Source organism: Periophthalmus magnuspinnatus, chromosome 9 (assembly GCF_009829125.3).
Source record: "Periophthalmus magnuspinnatus isolate fPerMag1 chromosome 9, fPerMag1.2.pri, whole genome shotgun sequence".
NCBI lineage: Eukaryota > Metazoa > Chordata > Actinopteri > Gobiiformes > Gobiidae > Periophthalmus > Periophthalmus magnuspinnatus.
Window position 1 is genome coordinate 16,493,727 of NC_047134.1, and position 22,739 is coordinate 16,516,465.

The window sequence follows — 22,739 nt, forward strand, 5'->3', positions numbered from 1 at the left end:
AAATATGCATTGTATTTAAAAATGACTCAAAGCTGCACCCATAAAAGTTTTTATTTTTTCTTCCCACAACAAAATGTCTACAAAAGCGATAAAATATAGAATTTAACAAAAATCACTTCAGATCTTCACATTGTATTTTTATCTCAAAGGAGGACTTTGACCCAGCTTTTTTCTTATTTAAATCTGGATCGTTTTGACTCCTACATCACGCACACAAACACACTTAATTTGATGCAAAATTAAACAGTTATGAAGTTATTTTTAGAGAGTTATAGTTCAGAGTCCAGCAGAGTCCCTTCAATGAAAATGTAAAAAAAATGATAAGTGTATTTCCAATACACCATTTTCTTGGAGCTCCCCTTTTTTGATTTTCAAGTAAATGCACACAGTAAAGCATCTACACCCTCCTTTTGACCAATCTTTCCTTTCCTCTAAAACTATGGCACTTTGAAAACAACACAAATGTTTTGTTTTTTATTGTTTCTTTTGTTTATGTGTAAAAGATCTTCTGTAACCTTAGCACCTCATAGGTTCTTGTTACAGATTGCTACATTTTGTTTTATTTGCTCTCGCTTCGATGCAAAGACATTCGAAACAATAACTTAACACTTATCAACACTACTCCAGTTGCACGCCTGTGTAATGCTTATAGAAAGGTCACAAAGCACTGGTAAAATCATACATCATCTCACACACCCATTCACACGTTTTCTCAGGGCAGGGAAGAGAATGACCTGGGTGGAGTAGTGAGGGAAAAAAGTATTGTAAAGAGTATGGAAATGTGTGTTTGGAGTGACAGGATGTATCAATGACTGTCTTTATTGTGCGCTTTGTTTTTCTGTGTTTATGGAAACGTAAAGGCATGACTGCATACAGCCATCACAATGAAGCAATACTTCTTCAAACATTCAAATATAAACGACCCCTCCCCGCTGAAGGATCTGGGTCTAGAAACTGGTTCAATAAGGCCAGTTCAGACAGGGCAAATCACAACTCACACATTCAAAGGTTTCAGGAGAAAATTCACCATTGAAATTCAGAAAGAAATTTGAAATTGTGTATAAATAGGAGCGTTTTATTAAAAAAAAAGGTTCAGCTTCCAGCTCGTGAAAAAAATGTTTGCTTTGAACTGACTGAATCGATCTGGAAATGGCCCTAAACCCGTGGCCCACCCTGTCAGTAAGCCCATCCTCTCCATTATCATGAGAAGAGAAATCACAAATAAGCCCCAAATGTTTTATAGCAATGAAACTTCATGCAAATAGAACAGAACAACAATAGGCTAATAGTAATAGAAGAATAGTAGTCATAATAAGAACAATAATAATAGTAAATAGTAATAAAATAAAAAATAATCTTACAATGCAAACATGACAGTAGTAAATGCCTCCATTTCTTATTGCTACAGTATCTTACTTACAGTGTTATGTTGCCACTTGTTGCCAGCACTTCCTGTCTCTCAACCCCATCCCACCCCTTTGATTCACAGTCTAACAAGAAAAAAAACATACACAAAAACATCATATTCGGAGCGAGAATTCACTGTCTTCATGTTATGATTCACAGCTTACTATTGGATGCCTCCTATTGTCCCGAGAGCAGCAAAATACACAGTACATGTTGAACTAGTGTTGACAAATGTGGGCTATTTTATGGTCATTATATCTGCGCTATGAGCCAATGATAAATAATAAGCAGACAGTGAATTCAGGCTCGCTACAGACATACACACACACTTGTCAAAGCCTTGTCTGGGCATATTCCAATGTTGGTGCTGTACGCCATATTTTTCACAAAAATTACTTCATTTATAATAATTTTTCCATGTAAATTTGCAAAAATATTTAACCCTCTTTTCATGCAAAGTGTGAAAAAGAGCTGCTCCCTGAGAGATGCTGTGTAGTGCATCAAGCTTTTTTTATGAGCAAGTGATTGTCTTTAAGGGTCACTGGCCTCTGATCTGGGGTGAAAGGTCAAACTAAGATTAGATTTAATGTCTGTAAATGGTAAACTGTGATTGTAATAGCGTTAAAGGAAAAAAAAAAAAAAAAACCTAAAAAAAACCAAGTTGCATATTTTCAAAGCAAGTTAATGTTTGGCCCCAGTGCAATACATATAACTGAAACATGATAGCCCAGTCCCTGAAAAGATTTAGATCAAAATTGTGCTATTCAAGAAATAGTGACAACAAAATATATTATTCTACACAGGGAGTAATTTTGTAACATTTTTGAGCAATGCCTTTGAATACAGTATATTACATTTCAAAAGCAATGCCAACTGAGCAAGCATAGTGGCTGAATGCAGCACATACCCAAAAATTGGATTAGAGATGATTAGATAGAATCAATCAACCTTCCTTTAGCAGCAAATTACACAGTGGGCAAAAGCAATGCATAAGATGAAGTAGAAAAAACATTTGAAATGATGTAATAAGTGCTATCATGGGAGGAATTCTACAGCGCGCAATGGTGATTGTCTTGTCTCACAGTTTGTTAAATGGACATGTAATATTGCAGCCAGCTTTTGACAGCTGGTCTTCACATTTTGAAAAAAGCGCTTGGTGGGTTGTGTCCGAACCCAAGATCAAATAATAAAAAATAACATGAATGCTCTTTTAAAGAGATCATTGGTGGAGTTAGGAGATAGTGCATTTTTGTTATAATTGCTACAACTTGAAGAAGGAGGAGGGTAGAAGATCAGAAAGGCAGAGAGAAAAGTTATTGCTTTGTAGAAATAAAAGGGTCCTTCATTTTCAAAGCCCGGAGTGATTGACATCCAAGGACAAAATTGTGCAAAAGTGAAAAAAGTCATTAAGGTAATAAAAACTGAAATTTTTTAATTTCACAAACTGTTTATAGGCTATATTTTGCCTGGTTTGTCTGTTGGATGAGGGTTATCTGAAATATTGTTAACTGAGGTCCTGTTTTGTGCCTGGTTTGATGATTGTTTTGATGATTGTTCCAAAGCAGTCCTGCTTGTACCAGCATTATTGCAGCGTGAATAAGATTGATACGGTGCCACTTCTTTTGCAAAATAGAATATTTCTGTATATATCTTGAAAAGTCATTTTTAAAAATCCTTCATATTTTCTCTCTTTACAAGTCTATAAGTTCTTATTTGAAGGTTGAAGTACCTTCATTACATAATGAACAAAATCCAGACAAGGCTTCTCTATATATCAACAAACCTGAATCAATTCCCGGTTTTAACCCAGTATTCTTTTACAAGTCTTTACAAATTCTGTACACAAGTAACTATAAAATAAAATAAAACACATCGACATAATATCGCCAGCCACAACTGACAGCTGTATATTTAAATTAGGACTAAGTTATTTTTAACAGAAGTAATACTGGAATCCACTCTGCTCTAGAAGAATATATCTACAGTCGCTTTTTCTAAATCCCTTCCCAGTCCGGCTTCTTCCTTCCAAAACAAAATCAAGCATAAAGATTTTTTTCAAAGTTAAAAGAAATTAACTTACCAATTTTTTCATTAAGCTTAAAATTGTTCCTAGATTTTTTTTATAAGTCTGTACATTTCTGGTCAGTTCAGTTCATGAGACAGCCCCCCCTTGTATTTTGTATTGTGTGGCTTGGGAGCACTGATTCATTAACTTCATTATATATACATTCTTTAGACTGTATCGGTGAACAAGATGGAGTAAGTGCTGGACATTCCTATAGTAGTTGGCGGTAAGTCTCTGGCAGGTGGTGTCTCCTCCTCTCCCCCTTCTAAAATATGCCACTCATTGTTCATTGTCTTGCCTGAGGTGGCAGTAGTCTTGTTCTTGTATTGTTGCTCTTGGTGGCCCTCTGCTGGCAGCATGTGTCGCAGTGGGGCCGCAGGTAGTCACTTGGGCATGGTCATGGTGGAGTTTGGGTCCGGGTTGAACAGTTCTTTGTAAAGAGGAGGGAACAGGACATTGACGGTCTCGGGGTGGAGCTGCTGAAAGGCCTGCAGTTCCTCTGTGTGGAGTGTGCACAGGGCGGACAGTGTCGGGACACGGCTGATCAGCTGCACAGAAGAGAGGCACCATCAATAAAACTGCAGATATGGATTTATGATTGATGTACTACATTTATTTTATACTAATAGTCCTATAACACATTAGTATTTGTTTCATGGCATTAACAATTTAATAAAATAATAATAATAATAATAATAATAATGATAAATACATATATAATTGGTTAATTTTGTTAGAGTTTGTGGTTGTCGTCTAAAATAATAATGAATATCAATAAAAAATAATGATTACTTAAGATATATATATGACTGTTGAGCAATATTTATATTAAAATTATATAAGCAGATAGGTCTACCTTTGCCAATGCGTCTTCGTCCATGTGGTTCTTCTGCATTATGTGCTGCAAAGCAAAATATATTTTTTCTTGTAGCTTCTGAACTTTCCTTGGCTCCATCAGCCACGACCGATCTAAGACATGAACAATGCTTATGGTTAGACTGTTATTTGTCAAGAACATTAATGATTGCCTTTTTAGGTTGCATCTTATGTGAGAGTTTTTAGGGCAAGCCTGTTCTTTTTATGTTCCCAAAATATTAGGAGGCTGCGCACTGACCTGTGGAAATGAGTACAGCAGCTGAAAACAGAGCGATCTCCTCCTCAGTGAGCTGCAGTGAGCACAAACTCTTGGCAAAGTCAAACACCGCACTCACTAAGTCGTCACAACCTTGGCGGAAGACGGCAGTGAAGGGCACACAGAAAGGAGAATGTCATTATTCTTTTTACAGCCACGTCTTTTGAGCAAAAAGAGCTAAAATTAACCAAGGGCATTTTTACTTTCATTTGGACAGAGATTATGGCCTGCAGATCTTACCTAGTGCTTTGAACATCTGCATCCCACCGTACTTCCCTTCAAACAGGACAGTGTTGTTAAGAGGATTGAACGCTCTGCACATCCTGACCAGAACCACCTCCAAACAACCTGAGACACAGTAAACATTATTATTTTGAAATATTTTTGATGAATAGATTTACGTTTACATTTGTATTTTTAGTCCTCACCTGACTTTAGAAGTAGGATTTGATCATTCTGGCACAGTTCCATGAACCCTGAGATGCGCTTGGCGAACTCCACTACATACTGAATCGCATGGGTGATTTGGATGGCACACTGCTGCCACAGTACATCCCGAGGCTAGAGGAAAAATATGTCCTTGTTATTATAAAAGGATATTTATATAAAAGTAAACCAGCATGCACCAATTCCTATTTTGAAAAGTCAACAGCCACAAGGGAATCCGTTTGTGCCAGTCTCAACACAGTCTGGACAATTTGAGAGGTCAGGAAGGTCACAAATTCAATTATGTATTTTGCTGAATCCAAAAGAAAGAAAAAGACACTCAAATTAAACCAAAATCCTCACCTTGCTCTGGTACATCTTGACTTCTTCGTAGGAGTGTGTCTGCCACGCCAACTGCTGCAGCTCATCTGACGTGTATTGACATGTCTCCAAGTGGGATTTTATGATATTCTGAGCAATGCGGTCTGCAACACAACACTTTTATATTAGTGACAATTATATGCTATGATCATGGCCAATGTCCTCTTGATTATTCTTGCAATTTCCCCATTGTGGAACAAATTAAAGTTCTTATTTATCTTATTTAACACCACATGTGTCTTACCCAGTTCATAATACACATCATATATGTGCATAAGCTTGTCTGATCTCCTGTTGTCAGATTATCTTCTCTACAGTATATTTTCTACACCGTACCTTAAGATTTAGAGTTTTTAAAGTATTGATATCCTTACCTAGCTCTCCCATGCTGACGTTATTAGGTCCCAGTTGACTCTCCTGGTATCCTCCGTAGCTAAACAGGTTTGGGACAGGCGTAAGGTCATACACTGGCTCCTGTTTAATGTGCTTCATGCCGGACATGTCCAGCCCTGATTGGTCGGGCGAGGGCTGGGTGGAGTCAATGCTGTAGTATCCCGGGACACCCCCATTTCCATGGCCACTCTTGGGCAGTTCTATGACATGACCATTAGCGTATGTGCCCCCAATCTCATGGTTGAGGGTGGACAGTCCATTGGTTAGACTGGTAGAGTAAACGCGTGCGAGAGCTTCAGCCTCCCCAGTCTGCTGCTGCCGCTGCTCCTGAAGTCGTGCCTGGTGCTTCTGAACCTCTGCATACAGGCTGTCACGCTGCTTTTTGGACATACGACCAAATTTTACAGCTGTGTGGTAGAAAAAAATATGTTAAACCTTAAAACAGTTGCATATTGTATTTAAAGTTTTAAAGTCATGGACAAAATAGTTTATGTGTTTGATTAAATATTTGTTTAATTCTTTTATTGGTCTACATTTTTGAGATGTAGACCAAATTATGGCAAATTTCCCTAAAGATTATTCTTCAGAACAAGTTTACAATTTTAGCTATGGAGATATGTTTCACTTCTATTGTCGTCTATGTCTATTTTCATGATTGCCCCTGGTTTAGATTATCTGTCTTTTAGTATCTTTTTCCCTTTATCAACAGACACAACATACTCAAATTCATTCTGAGAATTGGACTACATTTTCACAGTCCCGGTTCTAAAGATGTTTATGTTCACAAACTGAGTTGTTCTAATCTAGTATTTTGGTAAATTTCTTACCATCTCTAGACATTCCTAGGGCAAGACATTTTTGCAGGCGGCAGTGTTGGCAGCGGTTTCGGTTGGTTCTGTCAATGAGGCAGTTTCGCTGGCGAGGGCAGGAGTACGATGCGTTATTCTGCTGACTACGTCTGAAGAACCCCTGGTTAAAAATTTACAATAAACAAGATTGTTAAAGATTAGAGATTTACTTGACAAACAGAATACATGGTAAATGCTTGAGCCAAATAGATATTTGATTTTGAGTTAGAGAAAGCTGTTTTGCATGAAATTTTCTCTCCCTACCTTGCATCCTTCACATGTGATAACCCCGTAGTGAATGCCTGATGATTTGTCTCCGCAGATTTTGCATGGTATGACTTCGATTTGGGCTGAAAGAAAAAAAAGAAAATCTTAAAAATAGAGGAACCCACAACAAAAGTGCTTTCTCGCAGCTGGTGGGCCAATTTCAGGTTAAAAACATGGGACAAACACATGACCTGGTTGGATGCAGTAACAGCATTGTGAGTGTAGCTTGAGGAAACGACTTCACAAGGGCAGGCTGACATGGGCCTTCTTTTTGTGTCCCTGTGTGAGTGCACAGACACAAGCCAGAGGAGGTGGCTGCAAGTGTGAGTGTTACAGCTGAAGGACAGGCCCTTACAGGTTACAAAGGTTAGGCTTATAATGAGAAAAAAAAAAAATCAGTACAGCCTTTCATTCTCATTTTGGCAGTTACTCCAAATTATGTTTTTATATAGACAAATTATTATTTGTTTTTGTAAAAAAAAAAAAAAAGAAAAAAGTTTTAAGTAGTGGAGGGAAATCATATGGGACAAATCACTATGTCCAGGCTCAAACGAACGACGCCGAAGCAATAAAGTATGAAATATGCTGGAGGACACTTCTACTACAAGTACGACTAATGATTATAGCTGTATAATCACCAGTAGTAACTTTACTACTACCACACAGACTATATGCTACTTTGTTCACAAATGCTTTCTCAACTCCTTGTCTGTTTTTGCTATGTCTACAGCTTGCATTCATCCTAAAATCCATACTTACTGTGTATGGGCAGATCCATGTATAGTCACTAGCAAAGGCACAGAACATCAACAAACTAAAACAAAGAGGCACCTGTCACAGTTGTCTTTAATTGTCCATAATGTTGATAAATGAGGAGTGCAGCTGGAGTGTGAGAGGTAGTCAGGTATGTCTGCTGAGATGGCACACTGTCTATAAAGAGATTACACCGCCTTTCTAATCCTAAATTATTTCCCATCGCACAGTCTCCGCAGAGCCTGGCCTTAGCTACAGCTGAAATAGCCATTCACTTGTAATCTCATTGTAGAAGTACAACTTTAGAAAATTCTTCAGCTTGTTATGAGTTCAAGTTGTATGTAAAAATAATGTGGCCAAGAGGACTCACTTGTAAAATGGGCATGCTCAGTGAAGGAATGAGAGTGCAAAATATGTTTAATTGGATAATCCTATATCAGGATCAATAGAGACAGTTCTGTCTGTCTAAGCAAATGGACAGGTACTAACTGCTGCATGTATGTTATAATAGATAACATCAGGAACAACAATCAGTTGGCGGAGCTGACAACTTGTGCTTCTATTGTCTATATACCATACTAAATGCATATTTGCTGTAAAACTGTAATGTGGGAGTAACTTATACTAGGAATACAAAAAGAATAAATCAAATAATTAATAAAGTGGCTGTCCAGAGGACCAAATTCACCCAAAAATGTGGTAACCACTCTGCAACTGTGCACCATGAAACTACACTTTCTTTAAACATTTAAGAAGACCAAATGAACTTTTTATTAGTATGCGTTGGCACTTACAAACATGACCTCTTTTGCTCTATAATTCAAGGACATTTTAGGGAAGCGCAGTTATTTTGCATTACATAAACCTAAACATATTATTATGGCAAATACATGTTAACAAATGACCTTTGCACTTAGTGGTGTGCAGCACTTTTTAAAGTCTCCTTTTTATATATTTGGTGATTTATGGTGGGGCTTAAGACGTGACCCAGTTCTAGTGATTTCTACCCTACCAGCTCCAAACTGGGTCAGAGCACTGGACTGGGACGGGACTACGCACACACCGAGCTGTCAATGAATGGGGTCTGTATCGGGCTATTTATAGACAGTAAAAACAGGTCAGTTTCAGCCCGGACGTGATGCTTGACTATCAATACTCTACATACACAGTAAATATGATAAACACTACTCAAAATTGTCTCAAGTTTTGGGCATTTCTGAATCAGTGCTAAGTAAGTCCAACCCACACCTGCCGCAGTGCTATGAATATGCACGCTAATTATTTAAAGTGCTTTGAACATTTGTTTTCCAGTTCTAGTGATTACAGTGTATCTCTTGCTACATTTGGCTTACTGGATATTGTGTGCGCCTTTGCATCACATAACCAGGCCTAAAGCAGTCCGGCATGTGGGCATTGTTTTATTGTTCTTCCTTGCTTGTTTTTCAGGATTCGAGTAAGCATCTCTCCTCTTCATTTTAAGCCACCCAGCTAAAGACAAAGTACAGAAATAAAAATGTTAGCAAAATGTGAATATATTCTACTGTACGCATGTGTGGGCGGTGTTTTGTGTATTGTTCAGGCGTGTGTGCTGTGCCTTTTGCCGATGGGAACTGTCAGGTGGGATATAGGAAGATGGTCATGACAGCATCGAGGTTGCCAGGGCGACCACCCACTCGAGGATGTCGTCTGGCTGCCACGGCAATGATGTGCTAAGCTGTCACATGCTAACAGGAAGTGATGTCATAGCTTACAGTTCATCCAACTCCCACTTCCTCATGCACTTGACAATACACACTGCAGCAAGGGATTATGGGAAAATAAAGACGCGCGTCGTTGGTGTTTGAATATATGATAATGAACCCTGTGATTTTAAGGGATTTAAGCTAATGTTTTAGGTAAAGTTTTCCTTTCTTTCACTTTCATTTCTTTCAACTATCAGCCTTGCATTTGTTTATATCATATATACTGGTCCTAGCAAAAGCCTCACTCAATTTGACATGGATTTAATGTATTTATAAAAACTTGGGTATGACATAAAGAATACATAGACATAGGTATGTTCTTGTGACTTAAGTTGTGATAGTGGCAAGTAATGTAATAACAGAGCAGGATTTCAAATGTGGGAAAAAAAAATCATATTCATTTTTTTTAATTTATTATCCTCCAGCTTCATTTATAAGAATAATGAAGTCGTAGAAAACCTGATTTGACCCAGTATGGTCTCTGAGTGACAGACAGGTTATTATGTAAGACTGCAAGGCTGGCACTTCTCAGCTAAGAGAAGGATCAGGACAATCTCTGGAGAGAACGTGACAAAGAAAGATAAATCCAACCAACATAACGCAGATGTATTTTGAAATCGTACGAATGGTTGGAAATGCCATGAGGGTTTGCCCACGTGAATGTGTGAGCGATTTGGTCCACAAGGGTTGTGTTGCACTGGCACGTGTGTTATCATAATTGATTTTTAATGAAGTAAGAATCTCCTGTGTATTACTTAGGCTGGCCCTCTCTCTAAATAGAGCCCTAATTATCCATCTACATAGCACCGCAGCAGCCAACACTAATATCAGAGCAACACTTCTGCAGCAGTGGCTTTCGTAAGGCTTCATGGTACTATTAAAGGTTATGATGACGCATTAAGAGTCAATGACCTTCTTGTCAATAAGAGGAGAAAATTATATAGGAGCAAATTAGGCCACTCAGTGATACTAGAAGTGTTTTTTACACATTATTACTCTACACTGATGTTTGCCCCTCACATACAATTCCTATTAACATTTTATAGTCTGAACGCATAAATATGAATCTTTTTTTCTGGAAATTTCTTTTTTGTTACATTTATAATTTTATGTTTTTGTCTTTTCACTAATAGCATTATACATTATCTTTGTTGTTGATTTGTGGATATATTTGGTATGGCTGTCAGATTTTCCAATTCTGGAAAAGGCTCAATATTGTTGCCCTCTGACTATTTTTAAAACACATTATTACACAGAGAATTCATTCTGATAACATTAAGGTATTATTTTTATAATAAGTAAAATAAATAAATGCATTACTATTAGAATGTCATAAATCATAAAATCCTCTTAAAGCGCCTGAAACATACTAGATTAGACATTGCTAGATGTACCGGTAATTGGTTCCAAAATAATTTTTCAAAAAAACTAAGTACATGATTTTTTCAAAAATACATAAAGAGATACAAGCTACAAATCTTTATACACTAAATAGTACATTGATTGAAAGAATCACCACCTATAAAGATCTTGGGTTTTGGCTCGACAAAACCTTTAAAAAATGTATCTCAGAATTATGTAACAGTTTAAAATCAAAATGATCATTTTATTAGAAAAACAAATCTTGTATCCCATTGAATTACAGAAAAGAAATTGTTCAAGCGACTTTTTTTTCTGTACTAGATTATGCAGATATAACATGAAGACTTCAGCCTCCACTTTGAAACCTTTGGATACACTCTTTCACTCAGCCCTTCATTTCATAACAGGTGATGAATTTAAAACCCATCACTGTTCACTATGAAAAAAGTAGGTTGGCTATTGTTATCTGTCAGAAGAGAACAGCACTGTATAAAATGTATATATAAAGGATTACTTGATAAACTGCCTGAATATCTCATTGGTTTGTTGAACTCTGATACGGGAATTTTTAATACAAGATCTCATGTTTGGCTACATTTAAAAACTGACTGCACTAGAACTGAAATGAGAAAAAAGCTTTCGGTTATTTTGCTTCCTAGAAATTGAATACATTTCAAGGATATGCAAAACTGGATACACTGGTGCCACTAATGCATTTTCATAATCTGGTTTTCTTAACCTTTCAGAGTAATAATCTGGTGATAATTTATTTATAATCACACCTGCACCTGGACCTATGCGGTTATTTTTGTTTTCTTTGTTTTTGTTCCCTGTGAAAATACAGATAAATGAAATGAAGTAGAAATTGTAACTTAATAGTTTGGAAGGTAAATAATATATATGATAGTGGCAAATCTTCTTTTTTGTTTACACAGTCCAATTTTGCCTATAACAAAAGACATACATTGAGAAACATGTCAATCTTACAAGACCTGAGCGGCGCATAACATTACATTTGTGGTTACAACGTGCTGCACATTCACCATCATGTTATTGCAGTTCAAATCACTTTTCCACCTTAACTTTTTCCCCTATGCGAGACACTTTGAGAAATGCAAACACGACTCCTACTGTAGTCCCAGGGGTTGATTTGTTGGGGATGGATGTGGGTGGGTTTTTTCTCCATTTCTCATTAAAAATCTTCCCAGTTAACTAGATCTCTTCTGGGGAAAAAGTCGGAGATCAGCACTTTACCCCCCACCACATTTCTTGTTAAATTTCAACAACTCCAGCTCTGGCCTCAGATGTCTATACACTGTGAATTATGCTATCACAATTCGCCATATCCTCTCTATTCTGTTTGTAAGTGGCTGTGTGACTAGGAAATCATTTGACTATTTCATGATCTATTTCCATCTTGCGGCGTTAACTTTCTACTCATACAAGCTTAGAGGAATATGTTTTTTTCCTATCCAGCCAATGATGAAAAACAATAGGAGAACTTGGGTTGGAGTGATCACCAAAGTGGATAGCGCAGACGGCTGGGAATAGCAAATAGCGGCGAGGCTTGTGTTGTTTTCCCATGAGCCCCCTGTCATATTTTCACTTCATACTGTCCTATTAAATCAATAAAACACAGCCGGCAAAAGAGGTTTCAAATGGACTTATGGAGAGACTGTGCTGGAATACTTGCATGTATTTTTTTGTTCCAATTTTAAGTATATTGTTTAAGAATTTATTATTTGACTTCCATTTTGTGTCAGACAATAGATAGAGGTATTGTGTTGTAGATTCAATCCAACCTCACTCCAATTTCTATAGGAAAGTTGTGTTTCAGAGGAAAGTTACTTAAATATAGATTTGAATATACACTGTGTAGGCCCCATTTCTTTGTCTCCTAAGTTGGGTAGGAACTTGAAAGTGTGTTGTGGAGAGACTGGCTAAATTTATTTAAAGCAATAAAATATAAAATTAACTCCTAATCAACTGACCCCATTATAAATGTATTTGACAAAATGAATGGTCCTGTTATGGCATTATTGTGGGGTTCTTGTTGATAAGTTTCAATTGAGCTGTTGAGTAAGTGCAGTGATGAAGATGGCACAGCTAACGATTATGTGTCATCACAAACTATATTATAATCCTGAATCCTCTTCCCTTGTGTGGACAGTGCAATCTTGTGTGTATAAGGGCATATAACAATAATCATAGTAGACCCCTCCCCCATTCAAATCCTATGCCGCCAACTCTGCCTTTGTCCACTCCTATAGAGACAGTACATGGGCACGTTAGTCACCTCTACCCTCACTCAATACATTTTTCCAGTGCAAAAAACTGTTGTGAAAAAACTGTTTCTTCCACCCTCCCCCTTTGCACTGTGTGTCAGAGGGCACAAGCTCGTCCAGGCTGCCATGAGGACCCAAAAGCACTCTGGGTAATTGCTCAGCTAGCAGGTCTAGGATCAGCTGCGGTTTGCTCACAGAATACAGCGCCACAACATGATTGGACGCCATGGAGAGGCAACAGAAGGGGGCCACTGGCTGTCGTCCAATGCATCGATTCACACACACACATGCATCCGCATTTGGACAGACATTTTTTATATGCTTGAGTGCATGCATTACTGTCTTTGAAAATTTTACAGTATAATTTCTTTGCATGCTTAGTCTCTCATCACACACACACACAGAATACAATATGTGTCCTCAGATGGATATGAGAATGTGGGGAAAACTCCACAGGGTATTAGACTTAGTCCTGTCTGCATTTACATGTACACCCCCAAACACATCGTGCCCATCTGCCTCTTCAAATCTGCCTCTAATGGCCACTGTACACACAGGCTATACATCCATACGCTAGCACCTCAGCCCCCTGGGTGACCTGTAGGACCCCTGTGACCCCTGCCCTTTTCTTAAGGATTGACAAAGTGCAGCGAGGTGGAAGTAACGTGTCCGAGTGTGAGAGGTCCTGCATCTGGTCATTATCGTCTGTGAGCCGGCCACCCAAACATGCTGACAGTTTCACACAAACTGTATTGTGGTGGCACTTTGGCATTATTTGTCATGTGCGAATGATAGTATTTTAAAAAGACAACTGTTTTAATCATTTAATTCAAAAGCAACTGAAAATATTTATATATTTTTTCAAACCATGCACTCTGACCTACGACTAACTAAGCTACTAACTGGCCACTTTTTAGGGTGAACCAGATCTAAAAAGGCCCACAGTTACAAGCTTCAGTTACATGCGACATGCATAAATGGAATGAAATTAGTGATTAATTCTTGGCATGCACAGAGTTAGCCCCTGCAAAAAGAGTAGAGCAGTTGTCTTGGGCTAGATGTCAAAGTGTTAAGGGCTTTAATAATGTTTAAAATGAAAAAAAAAAGTTTTCAACATATTTTAAAATTTGGTTTCTATTAAACATATTATCTAATAGTTGGACTCTCTTGTGTCTCATATTTACTAGATTCCACCCTGATGAAACAGTACAAATGAATGGTACATGTGTGTTACAAACAAGTGTACAGTGTCCTGCTGTTTCATTCCCAAAGTGAGAAAATGGTGTTGTGTCGGCACTGGCCCTGTCCTCATCTTGCTCCAGCCGACGCTCCTCCTCCTATGGTGTGTTTCTGTTGAGCCTAATTGCAGATGACAGTCTGTGTGTGTGTGTCTATGAGGGGGAAGGGAGTGGAGAGAGAGGTGGCTATCCCAGAGAGGCGCATACAGGATTTTTCAAAAGGTGCAGAGAAATCTTGTGGTGTAAGTCAATCTGATATTGCCAAGTTGTGTTGATGCATTGAAATTTCATGCTAATTACTGAGATTGCATTGTGTCGGAAACTGTGTAGTTATTATAAAGGGTTTAATTGAAAAATTACAGCATTTATTATTATTATTATTATTATTATTATTATTATTATTATTATTATTATTTAAAAGCATACCATCAAGCAGGCTTTAAGCCCTGGATATAGTCATTTAATTTAAGGTTTATAAGAGAATTCTTATGATTAAACATTCATTTAGATGAAAAATATTAAAGTCAGTATCATATGCATGCCCAGTTATTCTATTCACATATTTAATGTATGCTATGAAAGAATCATTCAAACATGTTTGTGATTTGTGTAACAAATACTGTGTTCATTCTGAATAAAGTCTGGGTTGAGAAAGGCATGTGGCGGTTGTGTTGTTGTGCAGCTTTAGTTTCCGTTATGTGATGTGAAAGGATTTGGATGTATGTGCGTTTGAGCGTGGCTCTGAGCCGTTCTGCAGTGTGTGAGGGGATGTGTGCGTCCTCTCCCAGGGATGGACGCTAATAGCTCGCCTCGGGCAACAATTTAACTCAGCCTAACAAGGTTCTCCCCAAAGTGGCCCCAGGGGCATCTCTCACAGGGGCAAATTGATCACAAAGACTATCAGAGAGAGGCAATGCAACAGCCAACTCTGTCCTCACCTGCTCCACACTGTCCCCTGTTCACTGTAGAGTTTAACTGAACATCAGAGGTGGGACTAAACTGGGCATAAACTCTACTCCAACTATTATGGCAAAAATAATATTACTCAGATGATTCAAATATTTACTTAAGTAACAGAAAGAGAAAATGTTTGAACAACAGTTTTGTGTGTCTGACTGAGACATGGGATATTTCCTAACAAACTTGACTTAAATGAAATAAATAAATAATGCAAAAGGCACAGATGGATTTTGTCTAGGTAATTATGTGTAGACTAGCCAAAAATGACATTAGTAGAAGGTAAGAATATTGTGATTTAAAAATAAGGATATGTTGAAACAAAGTAAAACTACTTTTAGATGTCTCCTGTAAATTATTCAAACTGTAAACAAGTAAATGTATAATTGCTAAGCTACCTACCCTTTTCACATGATATAACCGTTTTATTACTTCATGACACTTTACAAAGAGTGGTGTGTGGTGGTTTGCATGAGGAGAAAGGGAGGGAGTGTTGGACATGTTTGCATTCAAAAAGATGGGCCTAATATAAGGGTCTCTTCAATGAAATTACAAGCACTAAAACACACTAATCTTTGCCATTAAGAAAAGATGCCACTTCAGGCTAAGTCAAATTATAAGCGTATTGTGCTACTGGGCTTGTGAAGCAGAACACCTGACTGCACCCATTCACAATGTAGGAGTGAGAGCCTTGCTTAGCTCATACAGAATATTGTCAATGATACACTTTATTGAAATGATATGGTCTAACAGCTCTTCTGTAAAATGACAATGCTTTTAAGTAACTCATTGGTTGCGAGTTTGGTTGTCCATTTCTGTAACTGTTAATGTTTTCTATTGTAAAAATGATAGAGGATATGTTGCATGATGTATGTTTTAATATTGCATTTTCAAACAGAAGAAAAAAAAAATTACAAAAGCAGCTTCCTTTGTAACTGAATATGCATAATTTGATAATAGCATATGTGATTTAAAATGAGCCTTTCTTGGTCAGTGGGCTGGTATGCTGCAGTATAGACTGTAATCTCCTTTAGTGTGAGCTGAAGTCTGAAGCAGCAGTGGACTTTGGATTGGACTGTTGTGGGTCCAGCCGTTAGTCATTGCTAAAGAGAGCTCCAGACTGACAGTTTGGTTACAGTCAAATTCTTTAACCCATAAACTATATTCTGTCAACTGAAGATGATTTCTAATTTCATTGTAGAAAAATGTGTGTTTAGTGACTCTTGCTCAAGCTCACAAAATTGCTGTAATGCACCATTGCACTATTATATAACATTTAAGTCCCTCCACTTGCTCCCTTTCCTTATCTCACTCACTTAGGCACTATTTCTCCTTTGTTTCAAACTAAAAGGTAACTACAATATATATGTATACACATGAGTTGATATAGATAGTAAAAGATAAAAGAATACAGTTCATACAAGACAATAGGACTTACTTTTGTTACTCCATATGCTTGCTCTCATATTAATAATTAATATGCACACAATGTATCAGGTCTTGTTGTAGCATAGTGATTTGCAAGGTTAAAAATTGTACTCCAAACAATAAATATTTTACCCTGTCCCTGTGCCAATATATACTTCCATTTGTAACAGCATAGTTTTCATTATAAGAGATCTACTCGTTATAAGTAGGAACAGTCTATCTAGAGATATCTTCATCTTTAAATAATATTCGATTTCTACATTTAACAAGCTCTCGCCTGCTCTTTCGCTTCAATATAAATCAGAAGACTCTGCGAATGCCAGTATTGAATATCATTGTACCTCCGCTGAGACACGCTGCCTTTATGGATGACTTAAAGTGACAAAACACGCGACGAAGAAGACGACTATGACTGGGAGGCAGATTTAGACTTTCCGAGTGGTTCGAGCCGGAATCCCTCGCAGCTAAGATTTTAAAGTGGAGACATAAACCAAAAGTATAGCCCACGCTTTGTATGTGTAAAGATTAGGAGAGGCAGAGGATTCGACTTTGTGGTAAAAAAGAGAGAGAGAGAGAGAAAGAGAGACAGTTTTCCCTAGACGAGCGGCGCATACAGGGACAAAACCAACATGGAGTGCACACAGAGCTCATGCTAAACAAACAGACTATGATAGCAGCACAGTGGGACAATTCAGGCCACACACACAGCATGCTGGGAAGTTTTAGTGCCGGGCGCGTGGCTTAAGGTTAGACACAAGTTTAGGTGAGGATGAGAAGGAATGTTGAGACAGGGACACAGTAGGGATGAACTGTAAAAGGCAGCAAGTTATAATGGTAAAACTAGTAATAGGTCAATATCATTTAAACCAAGTATGTTTGGTTGAATTTTGAATGGCCACGTTATTGATTTGTTATCTTGTTGATAAGTTTACCACTGTTTTAATTATACAAGACTGCACTAACTTGATGGCCTTATTCTCAGGGGAAAATTATTTTTGTGCAATTTGCAATGCAACATTTTTAACTCTATTTTACTTAATCCTTTTTGTCCACTTATGAAATATCGTTGTGCAAAATAATTGAATGAATGATTTTTCTAACTATATTTTATTTTTCCATGTAATTTCCATTCATATATATAACCGAATGAACTAAGACTGGTAATAATTGTGCGATTTATTAAAACTTGAAAACCTAATGAAACTACTCAGACTTGCAATATTTATTATAAAATATCCATAGTCATGTGAAACTGTGTACAACACTTTCTGACACTGCAATAGAATCGATTTGCCACATTTACTGTACAGGGGTCCAGTGGAGTTTTGCAAAAGGCTACAGTAGAACAGTGGTCTCAGTCAGTCAGTTCAGTAGGGCTTGGGTTTGACGGATTAACAGCGTGGCCTGCATGGAGCTCGGGGTAATCTCTCCATTCTTCTTACATAACACTGGGCCATTAGTCAGCACAAATACACAATAAACAACGCAATCAACAACAACATGCTACCCGCATCTCTGCTCTGCATCGCACTTACCAGGTGTCCCATTATAACACAATATTGGATGCCATAATGAAGTGCATATTGTGGTAAAACTGCTGTGTCCCGCTGTCTTTTTAGCTTTGCCTCTATTGTCACAGTCATTTTGTAACTCGTCCACTCTCCCTTTTAGTTGCTCATTTGCCTAAACCTTGCATAAACAACATGTGGAGCTCCCTAGACTATAGACGACAAAAAATATTTAATAGCCTGGTAAACCATGTCAAATAATGCCATTGAAGTTGGACGTATGGATTTTTCTAAACAGGCGGCTTCCGTTAGTTTTGAATGAGCATTGATCTGGGATGCTTCGGGATCGGACAAATCAATGACCGCCACTGCCTCCAGAGTAAACCAGGAAGGGACTAATTCTATTGGCAAGAGGCCGTCAAGCGTAGTATTAATGAAGAGCATATTTTTAACAGATTTTCATAGATTACTATAGTGTGCAAAAAATACTTAATGAAGAACAAACTGTGTCTCTTCTCAATGTATTGTATATACATGGACAATAATCATTTATAATTAGAAATTATGACAAAAAAATGTCAGAATTTAATAGTCCAGGTATGCTCTTATAATGATAAACAGTAAACAATCTACTCAAACTAATCAGTTAATAGTTGCTGCTAAATTTGTGTCTTCTACCTATTGATGAGTTTGAGCTTCCTGTTATATGCAACATTTTGAGGACTTTTTCCCATTCAACAGATAATAGCACATTCTTTTAAATTATTAATTACTATGGCAACGGTCCATCATGCAGAAACCTATGGACATCTTGAAATGGCGCAGATTATAACAAATTAACAATTTAGTTCATGCCCATAATCTCTGTTAAATCTCTGTTGAAATCCTCTAACAGTTTGATCATGAAAGCGGTATTTCATTTTAGCAAAAAGTCACCATTACACCCACGTATTTTTTACACTTCACTCGTACATTTTCACCTTGCCTTTGAGTGTCAAATAACTTATAATAACCTAAAAACTAATAATAAGACTGAGATCTGACCCCAAATGTCAATAGTCTGTCATACATTTCATAAACAGTGCAAGAACTTTCCTTATCCCTCTGTGTCCCGACTTGTCACGCTTCTCCCAGGATGAAGAGTTTGTGCGGGAGATGCCGATTGACACATATCGCTAATGTAGGAGATCAAGCGGCCTAGAGTTGCCCTCCTCCATGCCCCTGCTCGCATACAGCTGAACCCTGTGACCTGTCTGCCCTCTGCATTTATGGTGTAAGGGCTCAGAAAAGGGAGCTTAGCCGAGGGTAACAGGCTTGAATATATGTAAGGATCACAGCCAGGGCAAACAAGGAAACTATTGACTATTAGACAGACACAGCGTATAGGCATTTGAATTATTCAGTACTTCAATAAATTCATTGTACTTCTTTAACATGTTTTATCATAGCGTACGTTTCACTTTTCTTTGAGTAGGATTTCTTGAAGTAGTAAAAGACTAAATTTTCTGGCTGCACTGCACAGCTCTACGTGCATTTATGGAACTACAACTTTTAAATGCAATATTGTTGCTGTATGCAAACTTATACTACACTATAAAATAAATATTGAAGAAATTACATTGTATATGATTAGAGCTTGTGTATACAACTAACTTAAGGAAAAAAATATTCAAAAAAGTATAAATATATCAAACAAAATGTAGTAAAACAAAGGCAAAAAAGTTTTCAAATGTTTTCAAACTATAAACATACATATAGTTTAAAAATTACATACATTATATACATAAAAATATACATTTAAAACCTCTATCATAAAGTTTGGAGAGATGTGCAATGTTGTTTGAAAATGTACTTTTACTTTAAATTATTACTCAAGCTGAAGTAAAACCTCATGTTACCCTGAATGTAATTGCAACAGAGCAAATGTACAAACCCACATTTATTACCCTCAAACTTGAGTCTGGATGACTCCTCTTAAGGTGACTCATAACTGCATACTGTCAAATCTATTTTACTCTGCCAGTGCTCTTCCTCTCGCTTCAAAAAGCCCTGTTTGCTACTCATCCTCATCATGGTGCCATTGAAATTACAAAATTAATCCTGTTTACAACCTACACATCCCTGACACACACGGCAAACACAAAGCTCCATTTTGTAGGATGCAGAAAAGGCCTGGTGATGTTACATTGGTGTGTTTTTGTCCCGTCCAGTCGATGGGGTGACATCATGTTCAGTCAGCGAGCTTCAGGAGCAGTGGCTATTGTTAAATGATAATTACCAAAGCTTATGAGGGGCCTGTATTTTTTATAACCTTGTGGCAGTGAGCGCATTTCCCTGCACACACACACACACACACATCTTTATACACAGGTCGGGAGTGGGGGCCGGCGCGTAGCCCACTCTGATTTAATTCTATCTGACAAAACCCTTTGGGGCGTGCAGAGGCAGGCAGAGAGAGAGAGAGAGTAAGATGGAGAGAGGAGCAAACATAGACACACACATGTAGCAGAGCAGGAGAGAGAGAGACGCTTCAGGGGCCTCATCGGACGTCCAGCGCTTTAGAGTGAGAGCTGCTACTGCTGCTTTTGGATGGCCCCCCACCCCAGAGACCCCCTTCCCAAACATGCATGCACGAGAGCGGACGCACGGCCCATCTGAAAGCAGAGTGATACAAGGTACATGGACAGAGCAGTGGGCCTCAGGACCAGACAGACAGGAGTGAGAGAGGCCTCCACATGCTTTTACATGGCCTCGAATCCACAGACAAGAAACAAATGGACATATGTAGATGTGTACAGGTATAGAAAAGATAGATGTTTAGATGCATATTTAAAGATACACACACAGACAGATAAACTATGAACAAAAGAGCTGTATTATAAAAGTATCCACTATCAGGATTATACAATTGGACAGACTTTATTTCCATAGAAAAAAATTATGTAATTGACGCAAGGTAAAATTTCTTGTAAATAGCAACCTTTTGTAACTCTTAAACCTGAGTTTCAGTTTAATCAAAATGCTCCAAATAGCCAGGGATGATTAAAAATGAGATATTAGATTAGATATTATTTGTAAGATATAAGTGTGAATGGATGAATGAATCCAACACTATTAAGGTAATAACACAATCTAATAAGACATGATGCATCCTGATTCCGCTTGGCAATTTCTCCACTTCTGCAACTTCTGTCTAAATGTCAGGTTAGGTCAGAGAACATTGGGCTATTCATTAGACACAAAACAGTAGTTCAGATAGGGCCAGTGTTGCAACTTGACATCACGTTTAATTGCTCAATATTAACAGTAAATAAAACCAACCCGAAAAGCCGACATCACCCACGTGGCCTGTTCCAGTTATTCCCAGCAAACAGAGAGACGCGCTGCTTGTGCGTATTTACCCTGGACATTTAGAGAGCGGAGGCCTGTCTGATGGTGTGTGAGCGCATAACGACATTGACGTTTAATTTGAACGTCCCGGGCGCTGGGCACAGTGTTGGAGAAAATGGGTTAGTGGAGCGCGTAAAAACTACTCTTGAAGAATTCGATAAAGTTCAACAAAGAAGCGATAGGAAATGAACAGGGCGAGTGCGTAATCTGATGTGCAATTTCCACTGGTGCTGACTTAATAATTAAAGTGAAATTTAATGCCGTAGGTGGCCTGTGTTTAATTCCCAGCTACGGACTCAAATGATTTACATTAGGCCCATTTCACCAAATCAAATCAATTTTACTAAAGGAAGCCAACTTGAAGAACTAAACTTTGGAAGCAAGAAGAGAGACCCGCACGTGGAAGGCATGAGTTCGGAAAGTGAAACGTCCTGGTTAAACTTTGGAGGGAAGCATGGACTCGTTCCTGGCCCGTGCATGCGTGTGTGCGCGCAGTGGATGAGCTTACCTCGCATGGTGTTGGCGTCGCTGGAGCTGGTGCTGAGAGTCGCTTCCCAAAACAGCAGTCATGAAGAAATAAACATAAACACTTAAAAGGGGAGGGGGTTGTTGTTGGTATCGGAAGAGGGGAATGATCCTTCAATTTAAAAATGTATATTAAAATGAAAAGTGCAGGCGTCGTTGCGCGTCCACGGGCTGCCCTGAGAGGAGACGTCTGTGCGCTAAAAGCATCCCAGAGCGGAGCGTAGGGAGGCGGGCTGGTTGAGGTCGGTGAGCAGCTCGCGTCGTGTGCTCGCGCTTCTCATGACATCTGCGCTCTCACCTCTGTGGGAGGGTTTCACTGTTTTCTGCGCGCGGGAGGGAGGGGAGGGAGCGCAGAGCCACACGAGGTTGGGGCTGGACGCACGGATTGGACCCGAGCGCTTTTTGCTCCGCCCACTCTCGCCTGCTCTCCACGCGCACTCGCGCACATTCGCACGCACGGAGACGCTCGGCCACGGCCAGGGCACAGGGCAATTAGTCTTGTCACCCGCCACAGTTACAGGTACTTGAGAAATAAATGTGTTACAGTTACAGCGCGTAAAACAGTTTAGGGACATTTCAAGGTCCCCATTTCAAGATCCCCATCCAAGCATTACCCGAACTTAACAGGCTGC

The 22,739-nt window shown here is 38.5% G+C and overlaps 1 protein-coding gene across 2 annotated transcripts; it reads right to left on the reverse strand.

Annotated features, from left to right (window-relative positions):
• Nucleotides 1–35: 35 nt before the first annotated feature.
• Nucleotides 36–22,403, reverse strand: rorb (RAR-related orphan receptor B). Of its 2 annotated transcripts, none has more exons than XM_033973409.2 (10): nt 22,091–22,403; nt 6,917–7,002; nt 6,632–6,773; nt 5,786–6,211; nt 5,394–5,515; nt 5,033–5,165; nt 4,845–4,952; nt 4,587–4,697; nt 4,329–4,441; nt 36–4,020 (listed from the first exon to the last, which is right to left on the reverse strand). In XM_033973409.2, exons 1-10 carry the CDS (start codon nt 22,095–22,097, stop codon nt 3,856–3,858), a joined length of 1,413 nt encoding a protein of 470 aa, XP_033829300.1. In that variant the 5' UTR covers nt 22,098–22,403; the 3' UTR covers nt 36–3,855. The 2 variants fall into 2 exon arrangements, with proteins under 2 accessions (XP_033829300.1, XP_055080004.1); XM_055224029.1 differs by lacking the exon at nt 22,091–22,403 and adding an exon at nt 7,679–7,891 and having other exon boundaries at nt 69–4,020.
• Nucleotides 22,404–22,739: the final 336 nt, after the last annotated feature.